Below are 23,049 nucleotides of genomic sequence, written 5' to 3'. Positions count from 1 at the left end.
GATATAGCGCACTCAGATGCTGATTAGTCTTTGGTCTCAATGCGATGGCGACGAGGTGTGAATAAACTAAAAAAAAAAAAAAAACTATCCAGGTGCATTTTCAGTGTCAAACTGAACGGATGTAACATTGCACGTTTAATTTTTCAGTAGAATTTCAGGATTCCGATGGTGTCTGTACAATGAGTTTACAATCATTGGTGTGAAACATGATTTTGTTTTGAAATAATATTTAACAGAAATGAGTGTTTGAATTTGCTCAGTGTTTTGCCTTTGTGTTTTGATCTGTTACAGCAATGATTGGAACAGTTTTCACATTTAAGTAAAAAAGTACAGAAAAAAAGGCCACTCATAAAAAATAAAGTTTTTATCAGTACTATTACTGCTATACTACAAATGTTTGCCATGAGTTACCTGAATCTGCAAATGTTTTGGCCTTGGTATATACATTAATGTGTTGATACGGATGAGTCGATCATAATTGTTAAACATGGACACAGAACTGGTTATGCTGACAACATACTGCAAAAGGAAACCACACTGTAAAATCAAGAAAAACTCCAACCAGACCAGTGTGTTTTCTGGCTCACACCAACTGTATCCGGATACCTCAGATTCAAATCAATAAGAATCAACTTTGCAGAGCCAGCTCAAACATATGCACCCATAAAGCAGGTGGATATCCAGTCACTACTGTAAAATGCTCTCTTTTGCATTCACACAAACATTTTAACACAGAGGAATCACTTACACTTTAGAAAATATATTCACACTCACAAGCGCCTGTCTTGCAATTTTGCATTAGTACCACATGTCAAATGAGAAAAAAAAAATGTGCATGGAAAAAAAATGTGCAAACCCTAGTCAGGGACAAAATGGCACGGCAGTATTGAAAAAAATTGCAAAAATAAAAAACAAATAAAATGCTGTCATTGATGTAAGGAATCAATCAAATAACCAATCAAGATAGAGAGAAGGATAGTGTGCCCATCACCCACTCAAAAAAACAAAAAAAAACCCACTGATATATCCTCACTGAACAAAAAACATCTTACACTTCATTTTCAGAAAGTGAAACCTGCCAAACATCACAAACTAATCCAACACAATGCCAAATGTTCAGAGCTTTACTCCGAGGTGTGATCGATTGCAGTGACAGGGGTTCAGCTCACGTCATATCGCACAGCCGCAGCCTCTCTGTGCGGAGCGGACTGTGGAAAAGTCAATTAAGCCTGCTATTGTATTGAAAAGCAATACCGACGGTCTATACAGATACATGTGCCAAACCCTGTTAAAACAACAAACTGAAAGAAAAATGAAAAGAAGTAAAAACCTGATGGATATACAAAGGCCTATACTGTATAACCCCACCGACAATAAAATGGAAATCTCTGTTCACATAGTCTGTATGGTTTCTGAAAATATATATTGTATAATTCACCCTGCTCCCCCCCCCAGACACACCAGTAGCAGTCTAAACAGTAAGGCTGTACAATCCCTCCATGGCAACATGACAGTAGCCGTACTAACTCTTAACCGATGCTGACTGAGTCGATGACGTCATTGCTGTTCCCTCTTTCTGTCCCCAACAGGTCAGTTCCTTTCCTACAGGAGCTGAACAATGCGTCTGTCTGGGATCAGTTTTCAGGGTTTTCTCATTTCCCCACATTGCTGGCTGCTGTATCCAGTCTCATTTGGCACTCAATGGGCCGGTACGGCAGTCTTAACGAGTCATTGTGTACACTGAGCTCCTCCAATTATAAGCAGATCCTGGAGGTTCCTGGTGAGAAGTCCCTGTGGAGCAGAAGGGAGGAGGGCTGGCACAGGAGGGGGGCTGCAGGGATGCGGACACCCCCTCCTCCCTCAGCACTGCTCAGACTCGATGAAGCCCTCCTTCTCCTGTCCCACCGGCACCACCTCCGCGTAGGCTGGGTGACCAGAACCCCGGCGGAACTTCATTGCTGGCCACCTGCTCGGGCGTCTCTGCAAGGGTGGGCAGGAGAGGACATGTGTGAGGACAGAGTTTAGGATAGAGGTCAGAGGTCACAGTATCATCAAGGTTAGAGGTGAGGGCTGAGGGTCATCTCTGTCCGTAATCTGCACAGAGCCAGAATTAACTACTCTGGTAAAGCTCTGCCGAGTTTAAATACAGTGTTTAGCACAACCACAAATGTAGCACACAAACACACTTTGATCCTGTATTTTCCTTATAAAAGGATAAAATCTGGTGATATTCTGAGATATCTGACATATCTGAGATGCGTGTCATGTAATCAAAGAGTGTGTATCCCCGCTCATAATGTTCTGAGGCCCTAAGAGGTAAAAGAGGAAACTAGACATGGTGAAGTCTGAAAAAAAGTTTAATTTTGTGTAGCAGAATTGATTTTTCTCTCTTATTTCCTACCCAGACAATCATTTTGTGACCGCATTTTCATTTTTGTGACCCTTTTTTTGGGGTCCTGGCCCCCAGGTTGGGAACCTGCTGCGTGGAGCACCAAATTAGTATTAAAGTTGCAAAGTATTGAGAGATGGACTAAGGCTATCACCTGCCTTATCCTTTAAAAACATAACCTGTAAAACTTAACAACAGAAGTAATGAATTCTCTGTTTTTGTCTCCTCTACAGTATGCCAAAATGGGCCCTCACTTAAGCAAGTAAAATCCAGATCAGGGAATTTCTGTGACTGACAATAACCCTGTAATGTTGACAATGAGAACAACTTAGAACATAAGGAGTTGCCATTTGTTTTTAATAGATGTTTGAACACTACTCAGTGCGCTACACTTTAAACAGCACCTACTTATCCTTGGGAACTCACATTAATTCACATTAAGAAAAACTGATTGTACACCTAAGTTTCATCATCCCCCTCTGAAAAGCCTAACACATATTTTTGAGTCAGGAATTGGGGACTAAAATGCACTGAGCGCCATCCAGAGACAACTCTCAACGCAGATGTTGTGTTTTTGTACAGTCTGCTAGACACTTTGGAGCAGAGATCTTTTCTTGCTATTACACTGGAATGTCTGAAGGTTTGAGAAAAATGTGTCCTTAAAACCAAACGGAGCTCATTCCTAACTTAATAACTATATTACGGCAGATGAGAAATTAGTTTTGTGTTATGAATGCTGCACTGATTTAGGTGTTAAGAACTTTTCCCCAGCGAAAGATGAAAACATATTATTGAGGACTTTTCTCAAATTCAGGAAAATATGCTTGCATAATTAATCGTTCAATATGTTATCACATAGAGGATCTATCTTTTTTTTAATTGAAGCACAAGCTAACTTCCTATATTTAGCCTATGGGTCAATAAGTTGTTTAAATCTTGTATTGTGTAAGCATTTAAAAAAAATAAAAATAAATAAAGTCGCCATAATAGTTTCACCATAGGGTCAATCTACTATCTGCTATGGAGCTTTTTGATCATATCACATGATCGTCCTCAGCAGATTAAGTTGCCCCGTTGTCACAGTGTTGTAGATGTTCACATTTTTAATTTTTCTACGCACTCCAAGGACATCTCATCCTTTTAAGCTTAAAAGTTGAAATCGAAAGTTCATTCTTGACCTTGGAAAGAGTAGGTGAAAAGCTCAAGAATGACCTCTCAATCTCAAGCGCTCCAAAACAGCTTCTAAATGGTGAGATTATTTTCATCAATTTATTATTTTTTTCCGAGGTCAAAAATCCCATCAGACCATCATGTCATATGGCGTTGTCACCACATACCTCGATAAGGAAGAGGCTGGCAGCAGAGGTGGGGTGATGGTAGATATAGACGGTGACCAGCACACCAGCAACCATGATGAGCATCACCAGCAGGATACCGAGGATCAGACCAGTGTGTAGATGGTGTGTACCTGGCATCCTGTCTACAGCACTTTCTGCTGGCATCACCAAAAAACAAAAAATATAAAATTGCAGCCTTTATAAGGAGAAACAGACACTGTCATACATGTTTTAAAAATTTAAAAAGTGTTGGAGCAGCGCTAGGGTTAGAGGTTCTTACAACATTGCTATACATGCTTAAAATGCTAGGATATATTTCTTTACTGCAGTTAGAGTGTTGACCAGCAGGGGGCACTCATCATTCATCAATACCCTGCTGTCTAAAATCTACGAGTATTCCGTAAAATGGACATCCTTGTCTAAAGTTTGCTAAATGTCACCAATTTGAAAAACATAAACAGCGACATTTCTACTGCAAATCATGGTGTGTATGTTTGAAAATGGTTCATTTTCAGTGGATTTAATAGGGTTGTTATATCTTGGAGAAGGTGATTAAGGGGACATTTTCCTTTGCTTTGAGAGAAAATTCAAAGTACAGGTTTAGACAGAGTCTTTAGTACTCTGTGGCTTGACTGTTCTGTCTGTTTAGGTATTCATGAGCAGTTCTCTTCTCCCGCAAGTACGAGCAAGACGCAATCCCACGCCAAGGTTAGCAGCGTTATGGTCCTGATAGAACGAGGCCTCTAAATGTTGATATAGAGTCGTATTGTAGCCTCCAGTCATGGCATTGCAAACTGAAAAGGCTGTGCAGTATACACTGACTACATTAATGTCCTTCAGTGAGCCTTGGAAGTCAACACTCTCTCAGATTCATATTGGAGCCTCAAAGTCAACCAGCGGGTGTTTTGAGAGTCCAAAAGATGATAAGAGCGTCCTGCAACCTACTGGGAATCTCTGTTTTCATTTATGGAGACACAATTTCAGGAAAGACTAAAAAAAAAACAAGAGAATGGAAGAATACATGGAATAAGAATAGAAGAAGAAAATATGAAGAGAAACAATGTTCATGGTGTTGGCACATCCCAGCAGAGAAAAACTGATCACAGCAGGAAAAAACTAATTAATTGATTATGAAACAAACAACATTGTTCCTGCCCTTATAGCCTATCTCGCACATAATTATAGCAGTTCTGCCACAGATCTATTCACCAGGCCGCAGATCTTACATCCCCCTGACAGCTTCTGCTCAGACTCCTCCATGCCTTTAATTAGCTGCCGTAGCCTAGGCCAAGCTCGTCAGCCAACCAGCCTCTCCCCTGGCTCCCTTCCTCACTGATTTACAGCACAGAGAATAACCGGGTGGTAATCAACTGTCCAGTGCATGTGGTCAGCCACTGTGAATGTGTGGTAGGTCAGTGTAGCCTCAACATGCACTCCAAAACTGGAAGTTTAAAAAGAGTCAATTTATGGATGATTTGTTGGGCTAAAACATCAACTGTATACAAATACAAAACAACCGATTACTTCCAATATCCATGACACAACTGAATTGTTTTCATAATGCAGTTTTGTTCTAAAGCATTGTTACAATAGCTCTCAGAGTATACAGTTTTTGTCAGTTTTAAACATATACAGCCCTACTTTTCAGGAAAAACAACTCGGCAGAGAAAATGACATGATGACATTTTTGCTACTGGCTTAATCCTCATCAGTCTGAAGGGGTCTGGGTTTTTTTTTGTTTTCTCAGCAAGACCTTTTTCCTTTGTTTATCTGTCAGAACTGCAGAGTCAAAAGCCATCTCTGGGTCAGCTGGAAGCACAAACATTGTGACAGGCTGTTAGTCTGCGGTGTTTGTAGGTTAGCAGGGGGCATGAAACTGAGCGGAGATATAGACAAGGATGAGAAATCAACAGCCTAGGAGCTAAATAACCAGCCGGAGGTAACTGGCTCTATCTAGACCTCTGGAGGAGCCTAGGTACTCTGAGACAGTTTGATGTGGACTCTCCCGAGCGGCACATTTAAACCAATAAGACAGCAGAGACAAAGGCCTCAAAATATCATTTATACAGAGGCATAGTGGGTTGCTGAGAGTCAACACATCTAAAAACACGTTTTTTAAGTTCATGTCTGCTTTGACAAAATTTTGATGAAAACAAGACTCAAAGTCTTGCGCAGGGTCAGCTCTGTGAGGCTCTTCTTTGGCTCAGCGGCGGTTACATTGGAGCTAATCGGCAGTAAACAATGGATTTATTATACAAACTTGATATCAGTCTCTAATATGGCACCCATTCGTACATTCATACGTAAGCCGGAAAAAAAAAAAGCTAGGTTCCAGGTTTGCCTCCACATTGTGCAGCCCACTGCACATGTTGTCACACACACAAAAACAGCTTTTCTAGGCTATGGGAAAGTTTTATAAATATAAATACTCCATGGATAATTTGAACTTGTTTGTAGTTCAAGGTAATCCTTTTATGATGGTTGGACTATGGGGAAAAAACTTTTTGGGCTGCAGGAGATTTTTTTCCTTGCAGTACCACAAGTGGCCACTGGGACAAATTGGCAGCAAACTTTGCTGGCAGTGCTGTATCCAGGTCTCTTAATAATGGACGTCCATGCAAATAAACAGAAAGTACAACTGAAGCTGATGTGAATATCATTAGTTTTGCAGGTATTTTGTCATAAACTGAAGCATTGAACTAATTGGAACTGGAGGATGAGAATTTTTTCTATTATTCAATTAATCCTTTAGTCAATGAAACAATTATATAATAAAGAGAAAAGCAGCAAATTCTCAGATTTGAAAAGCTGGAACCAGTGAAATTTTGACATTTCTGCTTTATTATTGAATTAAAAGATTGATTAGTTGATTATCAAACTGATGCCTATTTATTTTCTGTTGATCGACTTATTAATCAACTAATTGTTGCAGCTCTAGTTGTTGAGATATTTCAGTCTGGAAAGTGCCTGACCGACCACCTGACAATGTAATCCTTAAAGCAATGCCACCATCATGCTAAAAATATTCTTCAGTTCATAATTATGGAAATGCTTGCTAATATGTATCAGTGTAGCGTAATACAGATTAATTGGGACACAGAGAAATGACACGTATTCAGCAAATTGCCCTGAAATTATTCTCCATAAGCTTTGGCCTTATCACTGCTTAAACCTGAGGTGACTGGGTAAACACTAATGGACAGCAGAGCTCTTAGACAGAAATAAAATAAATTAGAGCTTTTGGGAGAGGACAAATGAGACCAGTGGAAACCCAGCCAAACCTTTCTTTTTCAGCTCTAGTTTAGCGCCACAGTGGTAACAGAGGAGTTCAACTATTCTCTCACTTGGCTAATGGGTTTCTTAGGAAAGTAACGATACAAACTGAAAGGGACCTATATTTCAGCCTCTTTGTAAATAGTTGCCTAAGAGTGGTGGTGTTGAGTAAACTCTTCTGAGTAAACGTGGTTCAATCCTGTTGTTCCTTACCTCAGCAGATATGCTCACCTCAGCATTTCCTACCAGTCAAGATCAGAGGAAACCGTAGTGATATGTGAGTTAAACATGTTTAACACACCCAGGACCATCTAGAGGTGGACTGGCATAAAAGCATACCCAATTTAAAATCTATATAACCAATACCCAATACCCATAACGCCCAATAGTTATAAACTGTGCTAAACTTTGTGCTCCAAAGCAATGTGAAAGTTTCTACTTCTATCATAGAAATTCCTGCTTTGTATGTTTTCTATTCACAATATAATAATCGTAGTGCTTTCCTCGCAATAACTTTTCACCTTGAATCACATTATTCAGGGATGCAAACTCATCAGGGGTGAAAAGGGCTTTTTTTTTTTTGACAACTCAATTCTCAATTTATTCCCCGTGACGCTCTCCTCGAATACCCAGAAAGGAGCTGGAGAGCTGGATCTGGCAGATTTTTACAAGTCACCCAAACTTGAAAAAAGCAACATTCGCTAACTTGTATCCTTGATTGTTGCCAGCTATGTGGTGAAAAAAAAAAAGGCCAGATGAGTGAAAAAAATGCAGATATATTATCACAGTGCCAGGCAAAAGAGTGCTTGAGTGATGGGATACCTGCAGTAATGAAATTGTGAGAGAAGCCATGGATTTCCAATTCCTCTGAAGCAGTAAATTAAACATTTGAGAGGCTATATCCAAAAACTGATAGAGTTGGAATTCATTTCAAAGTCTTGGATGTTTTGCACATATTAGCAACTGAAGCATGGTGTTGCTCAGTACAACTGAAAACGCTCAAATAATGGTGATACTTTGACTGTAATCGCTGTAAACAAATGAGATCACTGTCAGAAAGACTCAAATTATGGTATTATTAGTGCAATAAAACAGAAGTTTTGTGTTTTCAATTAAATGTTTTTTCTTTTGCTACAGTGAGCAGGATGAATATTGGAAGTACTTTCTGCATAGATTTTTCACTCATTTCCCTTTTTCCCAATTTACCTTCAAAAATGTTTGAAAGTTATAGCTCCGTATTAGGCTAGAAGAGAATTAACAGTGCTTTTGTTTTGTACCAGGACGCACATCGTATACAGATAAATCTTTTATAGTTGCCAGTACCTGTCACTATTTTTAAAAATTGTCTTTTTTTTAGTAGCAGCTGTACAACACAATTAGTTGATTAATCAATCAATAAACAGATTTGCAGCTTTTCTCTGTCTCATATATGATTATAAACTGAGTCCATTTTGATTTTGTAGCCATTTGTCAGACTGAATAAGCAACTGGAAGATGATGGCTCGGGGAACTTGCGATTTTTCTTAACTTGCTGTTATATTATTGACATAGGAAGTCATTAATTAATTGAAAAAAATTTCAATAGATCAATCAATTATGAAAATAATCATTAGAAGCTAGATATTATGCAAAAAACCTTTTAGAAGATATAGAGCTAGCAGAATAAAGTCTCCCTAACTTTTGGCAAAACAATTATACCTAACTAGCTGTATTCAGTCCACTCACTTGTTGTTCACATGATCTTCCTGAGTTATCCTCCATTTATTGTAGCATTATTGAAGTTCACATTTGCATTCATCTAACCACTTTAAGTCTTTCTTTAACTAAATTCTTATGTATAATCCCATGCCAACGACGCAACTCCATCTGCCGTAGCGCATCATGTGATATGGTCTAAAGTTCCAGAACAGCGACTGAGTGGACCTTATGGTAATTTTGTTTTGCCATGTTGTTTCCAAGGTCACAAATCAACTTTCTGTCTTATCTCTCGAACTTGATTTATGATGAATAACAGCTGACTCAAAGAAAAATTGTAAAAAACTACATTTTCAAATGGACTTTGTCATTCAATATGCTGTTATAATACAAACAAAGCCAGAAAATGCTGTCTCAACAGTGCAAGAACCAATTTGCAATCAAAGAGGTATTAATTTTAGATATATTTGCTCAAATAGTGAGAAGACCACCATCCTATATAATTAAATTCTTTTAATACAAACATACAAGCAAGCTACTTTAACAGCATTCTAAGTTAAGTTTCCCTCTCTCCTACAATTTGAGAAATACAGTGTGTAGTTTTTTAGTTGAACATACATAATAGTTGGCATTTAAAAGGCCACTATATCTTTAATTTTTACTAATTTGTACAGCTACCTTCTTCTCTAGGTCTGTCTGTCAGGATTATATCCATATCTCGCTCAACAAAACTTATATACATGGTTCTTTGGTATGTTGCCTTTGGGATTTTATGTAAATGTTTTAAAGAAAACAAAGTCTAACTTAAAACAACTATAATACACCTTTTGGACACATAGCTTCTCCTCTCCCTGCCTTTCCTCACAAGAGTCCAGAAGCTATAATTGATTGCTGCAACCCACAGAGGACAGCTACGAGTTAAAGTTGGCTGCTGGATAAAGTTCATCAGCTGATTGAGCAATGTGTTCTCAAAAAGGACCTAAAAGCAATCAGGGACCAAGTAAAGGCACAGTTCAGCAGTAGCTATAGCAACAACAGTTATTGGCAGCACAGCAGTAAAAGACAGGGACCTACCCTGGTTGTCTCTGAGATGCAGAGCGATCTTTGTATCATCTGTGAGGAGACAAAGAAAGAAAGACACATGAACGTCAGAGATAGTAACCAATATTTCTCTTCGTAGTTTGTGTTTGAAGCTCTGACAATGTAAACAGCCCCCCAAAGGTCCCAAATGAGATAAAGCTTCTTTCATTAGTGAACCATCTTCCTTTCAACATGAAATTTACTATACTTAAAATGTGATTAAAAATGAATGCCTTGAATATAATGGTTTAGCATGCATAATTCAACACATAAAAGCAGTCTGGGGTTAACTGTACATGTGAAATATGGAAATGCAGTGTGACCCACTTCTCCTCGAGGGGTAGCAGCCATTTACACACACCATAGGATTCATATTATGCAAATTCAGCACATACCCCACCAGATATATTTCACCAAATGATTTAATTCAAAAGGATTTTCTATTTCAGGTTTTTAAAAGAGCAAATGCAGCCAATATTTTGGTGTCTGAAATGAATCAATAAATGAGATATAGTATTGCAGCAACCACACAAAATTTAGTATTTTGGGTATTTGGAATGATATTGGAAGTGAACAGAATTCATCTAGAATGCTTAATTTTCAGCATTTAATTGTTTATACTGCCATTTACATATATGTACAAGTTAAGCTGCTCACAAATTTTGCAAAACATTTTGACCGTGTACCCAAATTACTCAAATGTTAAATTATGATTTATCATTGAACTACACCTTCCAAAAAAGAGAATGTAAGTATAGACCGAGTCTAAATAAAAAAGGTATGTAACTGAAGATCGTGTTTATAATGGAAGCAGGCCCAATACCTTTGGTGTATACAATACAAAGTGTATTGAAAAAATGTCCCTAAAATGGAGGTTGTCCATGCAAGAAAGAGGTCCAGATGAACAATGATCATCACCATCATCACGTCAGGTCTGCGAGGGTGCTGCACCAGGAGGGGTGAGGAATCAAAACTCCTGAACTTATAACTGATTATTATTACTGATTTATTTATTTTTACATTGTCATATTGTATATAGTATTGGAATATGGATAATTTTCAGAGCAATTCTAGTGAGGTCTGAACCCCAAGTGGACTCTCAGCTGTCCAAATCCACTTCCCAAGAATGTGTGTGTTAATTCTGCAAAACTACAAGTGAAGTGCGGACAGTTGAATTCAGCCTTAGTTTATAATGGGACAAAGCCCCCAAGAATGTTATGTTAGGCTGAAGTGTTAAAAAAAGGAGAAAGATATCAACAAATAAACTGCCTTAGTAGGTCACCGGGCCATATTCCATCATTTTAAAAAATGGAGGTTGTCAATGCAATGGATGGAGGTCCGGAAGAAAATAAACAGTCTAAATGCCTACCTTCATTTAATAAATGGGGTGGACAAAATACTAGAAACACCTGCCAGTATAATGCCACACTGTTTAACAGCACCACAGACTACATCTTCCAAAAAGGACCATAAAGCTGAATCAACACATCTCTGAAATAGTATCAACACAAACTTAACATTATAACTTTCATGAATGTTGAATTTATCGCAGATCGTTGCATTAGCTTTAGCTACCAAATAAACTGGCAACTGTATTTCCTCTGAGGCAGGCACATGAAGTTCACACCCAAACATCCCCCCACCCACACAGATACATTTTCTCTTTTCCATTCTGACTCTTTTCCTTTATTTTAACTTTTGCGTCCAGGTGCAGGTTGACAGCACGAGCAGGAGCCACCCAGCCTGCTCACTAACCTGACCTTTGACCCCTGCAGCTGAGGAGACTGGTGAATGTTGAGAAAACTGATCCTCTGAACGTGTCAGACAGTCAGGAGTTTCTCTGTTTCAGCTGGATGACAAATACCACAGTATGACCCTTTGACCTCCTTGATACTAACACATACATAGACCAAACACTTTATTCCTCTGCTCTTCTGTCAGTCCTCTCACCATGCCCTCGTTTGATCTGTGGGACTACTCATCATGTTTTGCCTCACAGCTAGACAGTTTTCACAGTCCTCCCTGAACTCACTGCATCCATCTTTATCACAGCAGCCCATCGAGCACCCCAACTGTGATGGAGTGTCCATCTAAAGTCATCCTCCGTGATGGAGGTGCGATAGAGAAAGGGTTGGCCACTGCCTCAATTAGTGATGAAAGTAACTGCCTTGAAACTGCCCTGCGAAAATGAAATAATGGATAACCCAGGCATGAATGTAGGAGGCTTTAAAAAGCTCAACAATAGAGGAAAAATTTCATCAATCAAAAAGGAGCAGCTTTGAATAACACTGCAGACGCTGCACTCTTGCACAAAAGAGTCTGTCAAGTTGTTTGGTTTCTTAAAAATCACATTTTCAGGACCATCTTTAAGGATTTAATTGTTTCTGAAAAATAAGATTTTAAAACTTAAATAAGTAAGCAAATTTAATAGCACTTTTCATAACAGTAGTTACAAAGTGCTTCACAGAAAGACTTAAGGCAAGGGTGTAAGTAAGTCAATGTATCGTGAGCCAAAACATGAACTGATATGCTTTCTTTCAACCATAATAACCACAGACTGGGCTCTCGTTCCAGCTTCTCCACTCAGGTCGTCTCTGGTGAGGGCAAAGAAAAGTCATTCATTCCAGCCCCCTTTAAAGATTAAGTCTGGAGATATTCTTTATTTTTTATCATTGTCAACAAATCCCATGAAAAGACCAAAACCACGATGAATTGATCCTACTAACAAGTATCCAAAACCTGATAAAACTTTTTCCTCTGTGCCATAGAACTCCAATGTTGTCCAAAAATATAGAATAACAACTGCATTATCCATATTATTATAAACAATTGTACCCTAACACTTGCACACATTCATGCAATTTACCATTTCTTGCACAAACATATTTATCTTTATTTTCCCAATATTTTTTGATTGTATACTACGTGTTTTGTTTTTTTTATTTATTTGTAAACCAAGCCCAAGACAAGTTTTAATTGCCTTCTGATAGAGGGCATAGTATTTCTGAAACTGAATTTATGAGATCTGTCAGTTACACTGAAATATACTGAAACATACTCTTTCTGCATAGATGGGGTCTCATGTTCTTAAAAAGGATGCAGTTAATTCATTCATCACAAGGAAAAGAGGGGATGTCTGAAATGATTGGTTTTCCATTAGCTCAGTGTGATGTGTGCCAACTCTGCATCCAGGACAACACAGTTACCACAAGACTCGTTGGAAAAGATACTGTATACAGTACAGTGTGTGCTTTTAGTACTGATTATATAAACAGTGTGTAATATGTATGTTGGTACACACAGTGACATGATGTTACCTGAATCTAATGACTTGAGTGGGTGAGTGGCTCCTTCCTGTCATTCTGATTCAATAGCACCACATCAGGAGCTGATTAAGATAGATTATGCATTTGCTTAAATAAATTGCTCAAAAAACATAAAAAGGGAAATGAGCTGAAAAGTTCAGCTCTTATCTTTCACTTCTTTAGAGACAGACCAAAAAAAAAAAAAAAACAGAAAGAAACGAGAGTAAACAAACTTTAGAGGACACCTTGACCATTTTCCTACCATCAGCAAAAGAATCCTGTCGGCTCCTTTTCAAAGAGGATTTCATTGGATAACTCTTGAGATTATGCTGCAGTATGTTTGGGTTGGTCTCCCGCTGGGGTGCAGTGAGTCATGTGCTCGATACTTTACACTGCAATATCAAAAGAGCACGACCTGCCTGACCTTTGCTGTGTAATACTGTTAGGCCGAGAAACTGAACACTGTTTTCACACAATTACGAGGAAGTAGGGAAGCACATGCCTACTGACATATGACATATTTTATCTATGGATATATCTTGGATATATCATATCTATTGTAAAAGTAATCTGTTAACTGTTGACTTGGGATTTTTGAGCATTTTTATCCAGGGAAACAACAGTGAAAAGACAAATAAACATGAAAAACAAGCTACTTTAACAATATTCTAAGCTTCCTTCTCATATTTGTAGTCAGATTTGGGAAATATGTTTTTAGTTTCACCTAAACTAGTTGGCAATTTAAAGCATAAGGCAAAATTTTTTAATATTTTTGTTGTTTTCAACAAACCAACATGGTATTTTGCGTATAGTATTTTACAATATATTGTTTTTATATTTACAGTACATAGCGTATTTCAACATGTTCTTATTTATCATACTTGTTTGTGTTTTATCATCAGTATGCTGTATTGAATGTCGTCAAGTCTGTCCTGTACTATGAGCTCACCAAGGCAAGTTCCTTACAACATTTGTTGTAATGATAATTAAGTTAACTCAACTAAGCAGTGTCTCTCACTACTTTCAAACTTCTCTACCCGGCCTGTGGCACACAGCCCAGAGCCCACTTTTAAAGAAAGTCTAATAATTTCCCGGAAGCCGGGCACTGCAGTTTTTAATCAAATGTTATTCAAACAGGAGTAAGCAGTGCATTGTTTGGAAACAATTTTCAGCTGCAGATTAATACACATTTGGCGCTCTACTTAGTATTTACAGCAACAGGACAGTGTATGTAGGACTGAGTCAAAATAAACTAGTGTCCATGTTCATCATATACAAGGAACATGTCAGCCAGTGCAACAATTAATGTCTGTTTAATGTGTATGCCTTTTTAATGTCTATGATAGAGGAATAAGCTATATATTCTGCAACAAGCAGTTGGTTTCAGTTTAATATTACGTTCCTACAGTATAGCAGCCATTACTGGTACGGCTCTATAGCAGTCTAACTGACGAGCAACAATGAGGAAGCAAATAATGACAGACATATTTTATCTACTCGAATGTCCTTGTTGGAGCATTACCTTTAAGGATTCTTTTTATTGTAGCTGTTTTATGACTGTTGACCTGTGATTTGGCAGAATTGACTATTTCTGTGACCAGTTTACTGCCAACCAAGCTAGCTCCTATACTAGCTGTCTCAGGCTAATATGTTGCCTATACAACATTCTAAGTACCGTAAAATACTGTTGGGTTAACTGTTGTGTATTTTGCTCTTTTTACTTTTACTATTGTGTGAATGTTTACTATATAAATTACTGTGCTATGTTGCACTTCTTATGCCCATTTATTGTTGATCTTTCATTGTAGACACTTAAGATCTTGTAGATATTTTAAGACCGAGTCAGTTTTGGTTTTGGTCTTTTTATGGGATTTGATGACAGAAAAATAACAACGACAACAATGTGAAAAATCGGTATACTTTACTGATCTGTAACTTCAACCCATATTCATCCCTGCTTTACGGGAATATACTCATTTCTAAGTGAACAAATATCATAAATAATTCTATGTATCTGTATATTCCCTCTTCAGAAATTGAATGGGAAACATTCAGCATAACTTGAGAAAGGTTCCCTTCTCTTGACTCTCAGTTTAACCAAAATATAATTTCATTTTGCCTCTGTTCACTGTATTACATTTCTCTTTTGTCTAAAACGCCACAGTCAGGGGACCTGATTAGAAAAGAGACCTCAAATGTAAGATTTTACATTGAGCCAATTTCACTAAACAAACTGGAAAGTCCCTTTTCACTTGCTGAGACAAAAGGTGGCGCTCAATCTGATTTCCTATTAAACTTTTAGCCCTCAAAAATGAAAGTTGTCCGTCACATTCAACTATTAACTCGAATGCCTCAGCTATAACAATTAACCTGAAAACTGATTATGAAGAACAACAAATCCATCATCAGAAAAGGATGGAAAAGATTGAAGGCAAGCCAGCAGAGCTGAATGACATGATCACAGGTTTGGGTGGGTGAATTTATTTTGGACTGGTGAGATTTGTCCTAATTCAATCTGCATTGTTTAAAAGTTAGTACACACACAGCTGCTGCGCCTTGCTTAACTGCCTGCCATCTGGACGGAATTTAAAAAAAATCTTAATTGGAGAGCCACAGTACATATTTATGCATTCTCGAAAAGAGAGTAGTGCCTTGTGTATGTTGTGAAAGAGGAAACACATCAATACCAATAAACAACAGTTCCAGCAAATGCACTTCATTTCAAATCCTGCCAGAACAGAGCATCCATCACTAGCTGAAAGAAAGTTCTGGGGTCTAACACAATATGCACCGTGGCCTTGGTCCAGCTCTGTTTCTATTTTACCTTCAGTTGGGACGCTGGTGGGAGGGTGGGAGGTGGAGGGTGTGTCCCTGCCTGCAGTGGCCTCTTTGCTCCTGGATGTGGTTTTGGCGACAATAGTGGTGGTGAAGGGGTAGAGGTATGTGGTGTCAATGATGTCGCACATCTTGTCCTTGGTCTGAAAGATAACAAATGTTGTCATGGCTGTGTGCACCCTGTCTGTCTTTCTTAGCAAGCAAGATGCTGAAATATTTACAGCACTGTCAGACAAATTCAAGTCATGGCTGGTCATCAGATGTCTTTATCTTTAAACACTCACCTCATCTGGGCAGCTGTTGTCCACCCAATCCTGCCGATGACGGTCAAAGCCACTGGAACATCTGAGGGCAGAGGGAACAACTGTCAGTCAAAAGCTGAATCTTCAGCCTAATACAGGGTTTTAGTATTGCACTTCCATAAAGTTGGGGGACTAATAAGAGACAGATTAAACAAAAAATACGAGTTTATTGCCATGCTAGCGGCTCCATGAGGCTGTACTTAGACACAGTGGTGTTTTAAGCTAAATGCTAACATATCTTTGTTTAGTTTGTTAGCATGCTAACATTTGCAAATTAACACTAAACACAAACTAAAGAGGAGCTGATGATAATTTCATTAGTTTTGCAAGTATTTGGTCATAAACTAAAGTCTTGGACAAATGATTTTGACGTGATGAAAAGTTTAGGGATCACCAAAGTTATTACAGTTCATCCTTCATTCAGCCTCATTGTATCACTGCAGAAAAAGTCACCGAAGTCAGCAGGATTGATCCTCTGAGAACCATGGGAATGTCTGTACCAAATTTCAGGGCAGTCCATCCAATAGTAGTTTATAGAGCTGCAATAAATTATTATTTTCATTGTTGATAGATCTATCAGGTATATTTTTCAATCAATTGTTTAGTCTATAAAACCACAGAAAAAAGGGGGAAAATGCCTGTCTTGATTTCTTAGAGCCCAAGGTGATATCTTCAGACCTGTTGTTTTGTCCGAACAGCAGTCTAAAACCCAAATATATTTTATTTACAGTCAGATTAGAAAGAGAAACATAGCAAATTCTCACATTGGAAAAGCTGAGACCATAAATGATTATCAAAATTGTGGCAGGGTAATTTTCTGTTGAACCGTTGTAGCTCTAGTTTGTGAGATATTTCAGTCTGCACCGAACTGGTGGACCAATGGGCTGACCGGACAATGCTATTCCTATAGCCACGTCACTAGCATGGCTAACAAAGACTAGTCCAAATTGAAGCAGCAGAGGGAGTTTTTAGGGACTTTTAGCCCCTAATATGGGCTGAGCTCTAATACTGTTAGATCTCACATTGCCCATGATACACCCAATAGCATGTTTTTGTTAGACCGTCCCTGCCTGGTAAACCCCCAAGTCTCTCTACACCATATTCATTGTGCAATTATATATTTGAGCGTAGGGTTTATGCGACAGTGGACAGTTTAGAGGTGATAGGAAACACGCGGAATGACATGGATCAAATTACCTCCACCGTAATCAATTTGGGGACGTTGCTATCAAAGAATCTGGTATGCATCGTAACCACTAGGCAACAAATTTGATGTGCAATTTGATCCATCCTCAGAGTTGCAGATCTGATTTTCTTCTTTTATATAATTATATATATTTCAGGTTTTTCTACTGTGACCGGCTGAGAAGCAGACATCTGCACCTCCCACTCCCTGCCTCGCTCTGAGTTCTGGATTCAAGGAGTGTAAGGAGGGAGCGGCTTTACGCAGTATGAAGATGTAGGATCTTTGTGGGGGAAGTTCAAAGGGTCATGGGTCATAACCTTAAAAGGCAGACAGTATTCGAGGCGGCAGCTACTAATCCTCCATTCTGTAAAAGGACCAAAATTGTAACTCGTACACTGGTGAACTCACCATTATTCTGTCTGTCTATGCCCTTGGCCACAAACAGTATCCTGTCTGCAAGGACAAGTTAGTATGCATAGCAGTAAACCCACTCACACTGTGCTCTGTCAAATAAAGTGAATTCTTAAAGCTTTGGTAGTCTGTAAATTATTTCTCACTGCAGGAGGGAGATGTATAGGAAAATGCACATAAATAAAAAGAACCTCTGACTGACTAACAATGCTGAAGTGCAGTGGTTTGAAGTGAGCAGTGGCATCTGTGCTCTGTGCTGTTAGGACAATTTTAGGCCAGTAGACTCTTGGGCATCCCCAACAGGCCACATTTCTCTTGTAAACATTTTGTTATGGTAATGACTGTGTGAAGGAGTAAATTTTCATCTTTCTACCTCTCTAATCACCCCCCCACCCACCCCCCCAAAGAGGGAGGAGAGGGAAGCAGAGAAAGAATGAGATGCCATATTAACAACAAGTCTAACCCGTCCCTGTAGGGAGCTTGTGTTTTGTTTCTTCTCAATGGCATCCATCTCAGCTAGTTGCCATCCAATGCAGTGAGCCACAGTGCTCATAATTAGAACTGGGTTTAGGCGCTTCATTTGAATATAAATTAACCCAAGAGGGAGAATATTTCTCTCCAGGTTTCCCACATGCACATTAGGATGGATAGATTGCATTATTGGGTTTCAATCCCATCTCTTGAGATGCCATCTAAAGTTAATCGAAGACAAACAAGCAGTTATTCTCTGCACTGTCTGCAGTGGCGAAAAGTAACCTAGTGCATCTGCTATAGTATTGTACTTTTAGTTATAGTATAAGTTATAATTTTTTAAATACTATTTATTGATTTGCACAAGCCATACAATGTATTTACACCACCATCCCCACATTAAATCAAATTCGAAGGAAAATGATGCATATATGTAATTCAGCAACGTTTTGTCTCACTAACACCAACCTCAGTGTTTATTGTTAACTCTCTTACAGTTGTACCAGACGTGTACTGAGTCACTGCTGATGGAAAAATAATCAACCCTACTGCTGCCACTTCACACTAAAAGCATTTAATTGGCAAAACACTGAGTGGCTTTTATTGTGAAGCAGTCATAAAACAAGACAGTGGTGATTTTCTGCATTATTTGTCAGCAAGTCATTTTCTCAAGGGCGTAACGGAACAAGATGGACACTGACACACTGAGCTGTTAGATGAAGAATTTCAGCAACTGACAAGTTGCAGACCTCCAACTCCTCAGGAGGATAACCAGCTGTTGTGTGGAAAACCACTCCCATCATGTGTAGCGTGAAATCAGGTCACAGTTATTATAATTATTTTTGATGTCATCTTAAAAAAAGTAGTATTAAACTGCCCTTGCTGTTTCCACCAGTAACTACGGGTGTCGCCAAATCCACCAAATCCACCAAATCCACCAAATCCATCAAATCCATCAAATCTCCCGTTTATCAAGTCCTTAAAGTTTAGTTTCTTATTTTAAGTGAAATAAATCTGCTAGTGTAGTAGGAATATTTCTACCAGTTTTTGTGGCAAACCAAGAATTTTCTAAAATAGACTTTTTCATAGTTGTTGTGCCGCAACCTGCCTTACTCTTTCCTGGTTTAAGATAAAGACTTACTATTTCTAGAATTTTTTTTAGACAACTTTATTTAATTTAAAAACTGACTGAAATATAAAATATAATATTTATCTGCAACATGAGGTTTTCAGGACTCAATTAAAGACAGAATAAACTGCCCAACGCTCAATAAAGTGTTTAAAATCAACACTTTGACAAGCTACAAAAAATATATTACTTACACATTAATACTTCAGTGATAATAACCCTATAATTCTTTACAGGATTATATTTAACACTATGAAATCGGCCAGTGAGCATAGCTTTTACTTTTATGTTTGTTAGTTTATGTACATTTTGCTGATAATACTTCTGTACATTTACTTAAGGAAGACTTTGAATGCAGAACTTTTATATTTAACAATGTATTTTCACATTGTTGTATTACATTTACTTAAGTAAGGGATCTGAATACTTCTCCCACCCCTGATTGTTTGGCAGTGTAATAACATCTCAAAAAAATATTTGTGAGCCTGTGATTATGCCATTTCCAAACATAAAAGATGCAATAACATTTTGCTGGGAGACTAAGATATATTAAAACTCAATAATCATCATCGTTACAGCCATTCATTTTCTATGATTTGCATTTGTGATGTTCACCAGCTGTGTTTTTTTAGGTAATCAAATCCCTGCATTTCCTCCAAACACATCAATGTTCAGCTGAGCAGGCACATATAGCCCATTGTGAGTCCACCAGGATGTCTGTCATGCTTTACTAGCCCGCCTCCACACGGGCTGCACACATCACCCACAGGAAACTGATTTAGTTTAGTAGAACTTAGCATGAGAGAGGCGCTGTGCTCTCACCTTCCCAGCACTTCAATGAGAGAAGATCATTAGGGTTGTTCTTTTAAAATGTCACCGCCTTTCATTAACCCCAGAGCCAACGAGGCCGCCACGGTTTTTAATTAGCGAGTCTTTAAAGCATGTTTGCCTTTTTCAAAGGAAGTTGCTGAAGGATACAAAGGGCAGAGTAACGCTGAACATTCACATATTAACACAGTTAGAAAGCTAATTAAAATGCAGCTTAATGAGATCACTGCTACAGGCAAACAGTATCTCACCACAGCGTCAATAAATTGCTGAGAAGAAAAACACTTCTTCATGTCGCTGCACTGTAAATTAGTTTGTCTCTGCCAAAGCAAGAAGGATTTAAGATGCAGAGCAGGGGGAAAGTCAAATGCAAAACCCCATGCAAGTAAATAAATAATCTCTACGGACAGAGCAGAAGTGCTGCACATTTCTCCAGTCAACCACATCACTCACAGAATAAATTATGAGTCCAAAATAAAAAAGAGTGGCAGATTAATATTTGATGCACAAGGCTTTCAAAATGCAGCGACATTCAAAGGGAAGGGATAGCGGCCGCCTCGAGTCAGACTGAACCCTGACAACAACCTCAGAAAAACAATTTCAGCAAATTCAGGCTAGACAATTGCTAGAACGGTAAACACATATTGGCTTGCAAGCTGAGACTGTCTTAACTTGTATGGGTGATAACGCAACTCTGCTATCTCTCCATAATTTATTATCCTCTCTGCTTCTTTAACTCAAATTTTTCAGCTCGACAATACAAAAACCCAACACAGCTCACATTTCAGCAATCAGGAAATTGTAGGAACAATAACACTTCTTTAGCAGCTCAAATATTTACTTTTGTTTAAAGTGCAAGGAGACTGGAGGGATAAGACAAAAAGGAGACCAGAGGTTGAAAGTACAGGTGTGAGTTGAATGAGTTTAAATAGTAGAACTACTTTCCATTCACTGAGCAGAATTCTCCTGTGATGGTAACAAAGGAGGAAATTTTTGATGTTGCCTGATTCCAATACAGATTGCTTCATAATAATAAAAAAAAAAAGAATGAATTTTTCATCCTCATACTGCATGTATGTTTGCAGACTGTCTGTACTCCAGCAGGGTGTCATTTTAACTGTTGTTAAAACCATGACCAGAACTTTAACCTTATATTTAAAGTGTTAATCCTGAGTATTTCTGTGTCTGGTGGGTTTTCTTAATATCATAAATATACATTGAAAGAAAAAGTGCTAATGTTAGAGCTCACTTAGCTCAGTTTGGTTCAGCTGACCTACTGATAGAAGACCAGAAACCAGTTTGAGTGCCGGAACCACTGGACTATCCACTAAAGCAAAAACTCATTGCCAGGCATGCTAGTTCAGTGTCAGCCCTAAACCTGTGCTATACTTTCCATAAACTTCCATTATGTTTTTTTTTTTAGAACATTACTTGTCCAAAAGTAAAGGTTTTGATTTTATTAAAGAAATCTAATCAAACCTCAAATCCCTTGATTAAAATGTTATTATTCAAATTACGTTTTGCTACCAAGCAAAGCAGACACAAACTGCAAGATTTTTCATGGGAATTTGGTGAAAGGCTTGCAGCTGAACAGAAACAATGGATGGATTTAACTTTTAAAAGTAAAGTATTTGTTTATACAAAGAGTTCATATGCAGAATTTACCAGTTTACCTGAATAAAAATTTTGGATTATAACATACACCCAGACAACTGAATCTAACCTTAACAACTATCCAGATTAGTCAATAATGAAAATAATGATTAGTTGTAGCCCTAGTGAGGAGGTGTTGGGAGAACAGGTGTAAATGGAGTTAAAGGTGAATTTTTTTTTAACAATAAAAGTGTCCATATATCCAACCTGTTGAGGCGATGACACCAGCTACAGTTGAAGTTGATCTGTGAGGAAATGCAGGCGCTACAGCTGGTGAACTGGAGGCAGGCTGGAGAGGAAAAAGATCAAAAAGGTCCAATTTCTGTCAAGCACGTTCTGCACAGCAGCAGCCTAACTGACATACAGCTGGGGTCCTGTGCGCTGTAAAGGTCTCATAATGATAAGTAATTGATCGAATAACTTTTAGATACCTATACTGTGGAAGTTGTTATGACTGCACAAAAAGCTGTTACAATAAATTGTCCTTACTGGGTAAAGGCATCATTTCCACAGCTGTAGAATTGGTGATCTTTGTCTTTGTCAGCTCCACACGGTGGTACTCATAGATTGTCCTCCGCCTGACGTCTATATTTTGGAGAAAGGAGGAGACAGAGTGAAGGAGTGAACAAACCACCACAAATCTTCCACACAGACATAAAAACTGGGACAAGTGGTCCCTGAAGAAAGAGGAAATAGAGCGGGAGGCAGAATCAGGTCATAAGGGATGCTACCACAGCACTTTATTTCTCCCCTCTCTTTTTGTGCCTAAGTGTCAGCCCACGACTTGGCAATGGAAGGTAGCAATTTCCCCTGGTAGCTGATATCAATCAGACCTTGTTGAAAAGCTGCCTTCCCAGTCATCTGTAACAGCAAGTCATCAGCCAGGGTAAGATGGAGCAATTGATTAGATACATCATTGACTCTTATTGCACTCATATAAGCCCGTGTAAAATGGGCCGCTTGCTTTTGCTGGCCATGCATTTTCACAATACATCCTTCGTTAAAGTCAAAAAGGCTCTTTCGGTGCATAATATTTTAAAAGATTCGATAATAAGTCCTCTGTGCTGTTAATATAGGGGTCAATCTAAACTCTAATTGGATTTTTATGTGACTTTCTATGCAGGAGTGGAATAAGTCACGGAGATGCACTGCAAC

The 23,049-nt window shown here is 38.4% G+C and overlaps 1 protein-coding gene across 3 annotated transcripts in view; it reads right to left on the bottom strand.

Annotated features, from left to right (window-relative positions):
• Positions 1 to 349: 349 nt before the first annotated feature.
• The window catches only part of plxdc2b (plexin domain containing 2b), a 91,421-nt gene continuing 68,721 nt past the window's right edge, over positions 350 to 23,049 (bottom strand). For 2 of the 3 annotated variants that reach the window (XM_040126908.1, XM_040126910.1), the window contains exons 8-14: positions 22,384 to 22,479; positions 22,102 to 22,183; positions 16,199 to 16,259; positions 15,904 to 16,057; positions 9,769 to 9,807; positions 3,727 to 3,884; positions 350 to 1,980 (exon numbers count right to left, since the gene is read on the bottom strand). In XM_040126908.1, the coding sequence (XP_039982842.1) occupies positions 1,861 to 1,980; positions 3,727 to 3,884; positions 9,769 to 9,807; positions 15,904 to 16,057; positions 16,199 to 16,259; positions 22,102 to 22,183; positions 22,384 to 22,479 (710 nt within the window). In that variant the 3' untranslated portion in view covers positions 350 to 1,860. The remainder of the gene's footprint in view (positions 1,981 to 3,726; positions 3,885 to 9,768; positions 9,808 to 15,903; positions 16,058 to 16,198; positions 16,260 to 22,101; positions 22,184 to 22,383; positions 22,480 to 23,049) is intronic. The other variant, XM_040126909.1, reaches the window with a different exon arrangement.

The sequence above is a fragment of the Xiphias gladius genome, chromosome 5, assembly GCF_016859285.1.
Source record: "Xiphias gladius isolate SHS-SW01 ecotype Sanya breed wild chromosome 5, ASM1685928v1, whole genome shotgun sequence".
Classification (NCBI taxonomy): Eukaryota; Metazoa; Chordata; class Actinopteri; order Istiophoriformes; family Xiphiidae; genus Xiphias; species Xiphias gladius.
This window is presented reverse-complemented; position numbering and strand designations above follow the sequence as displayed.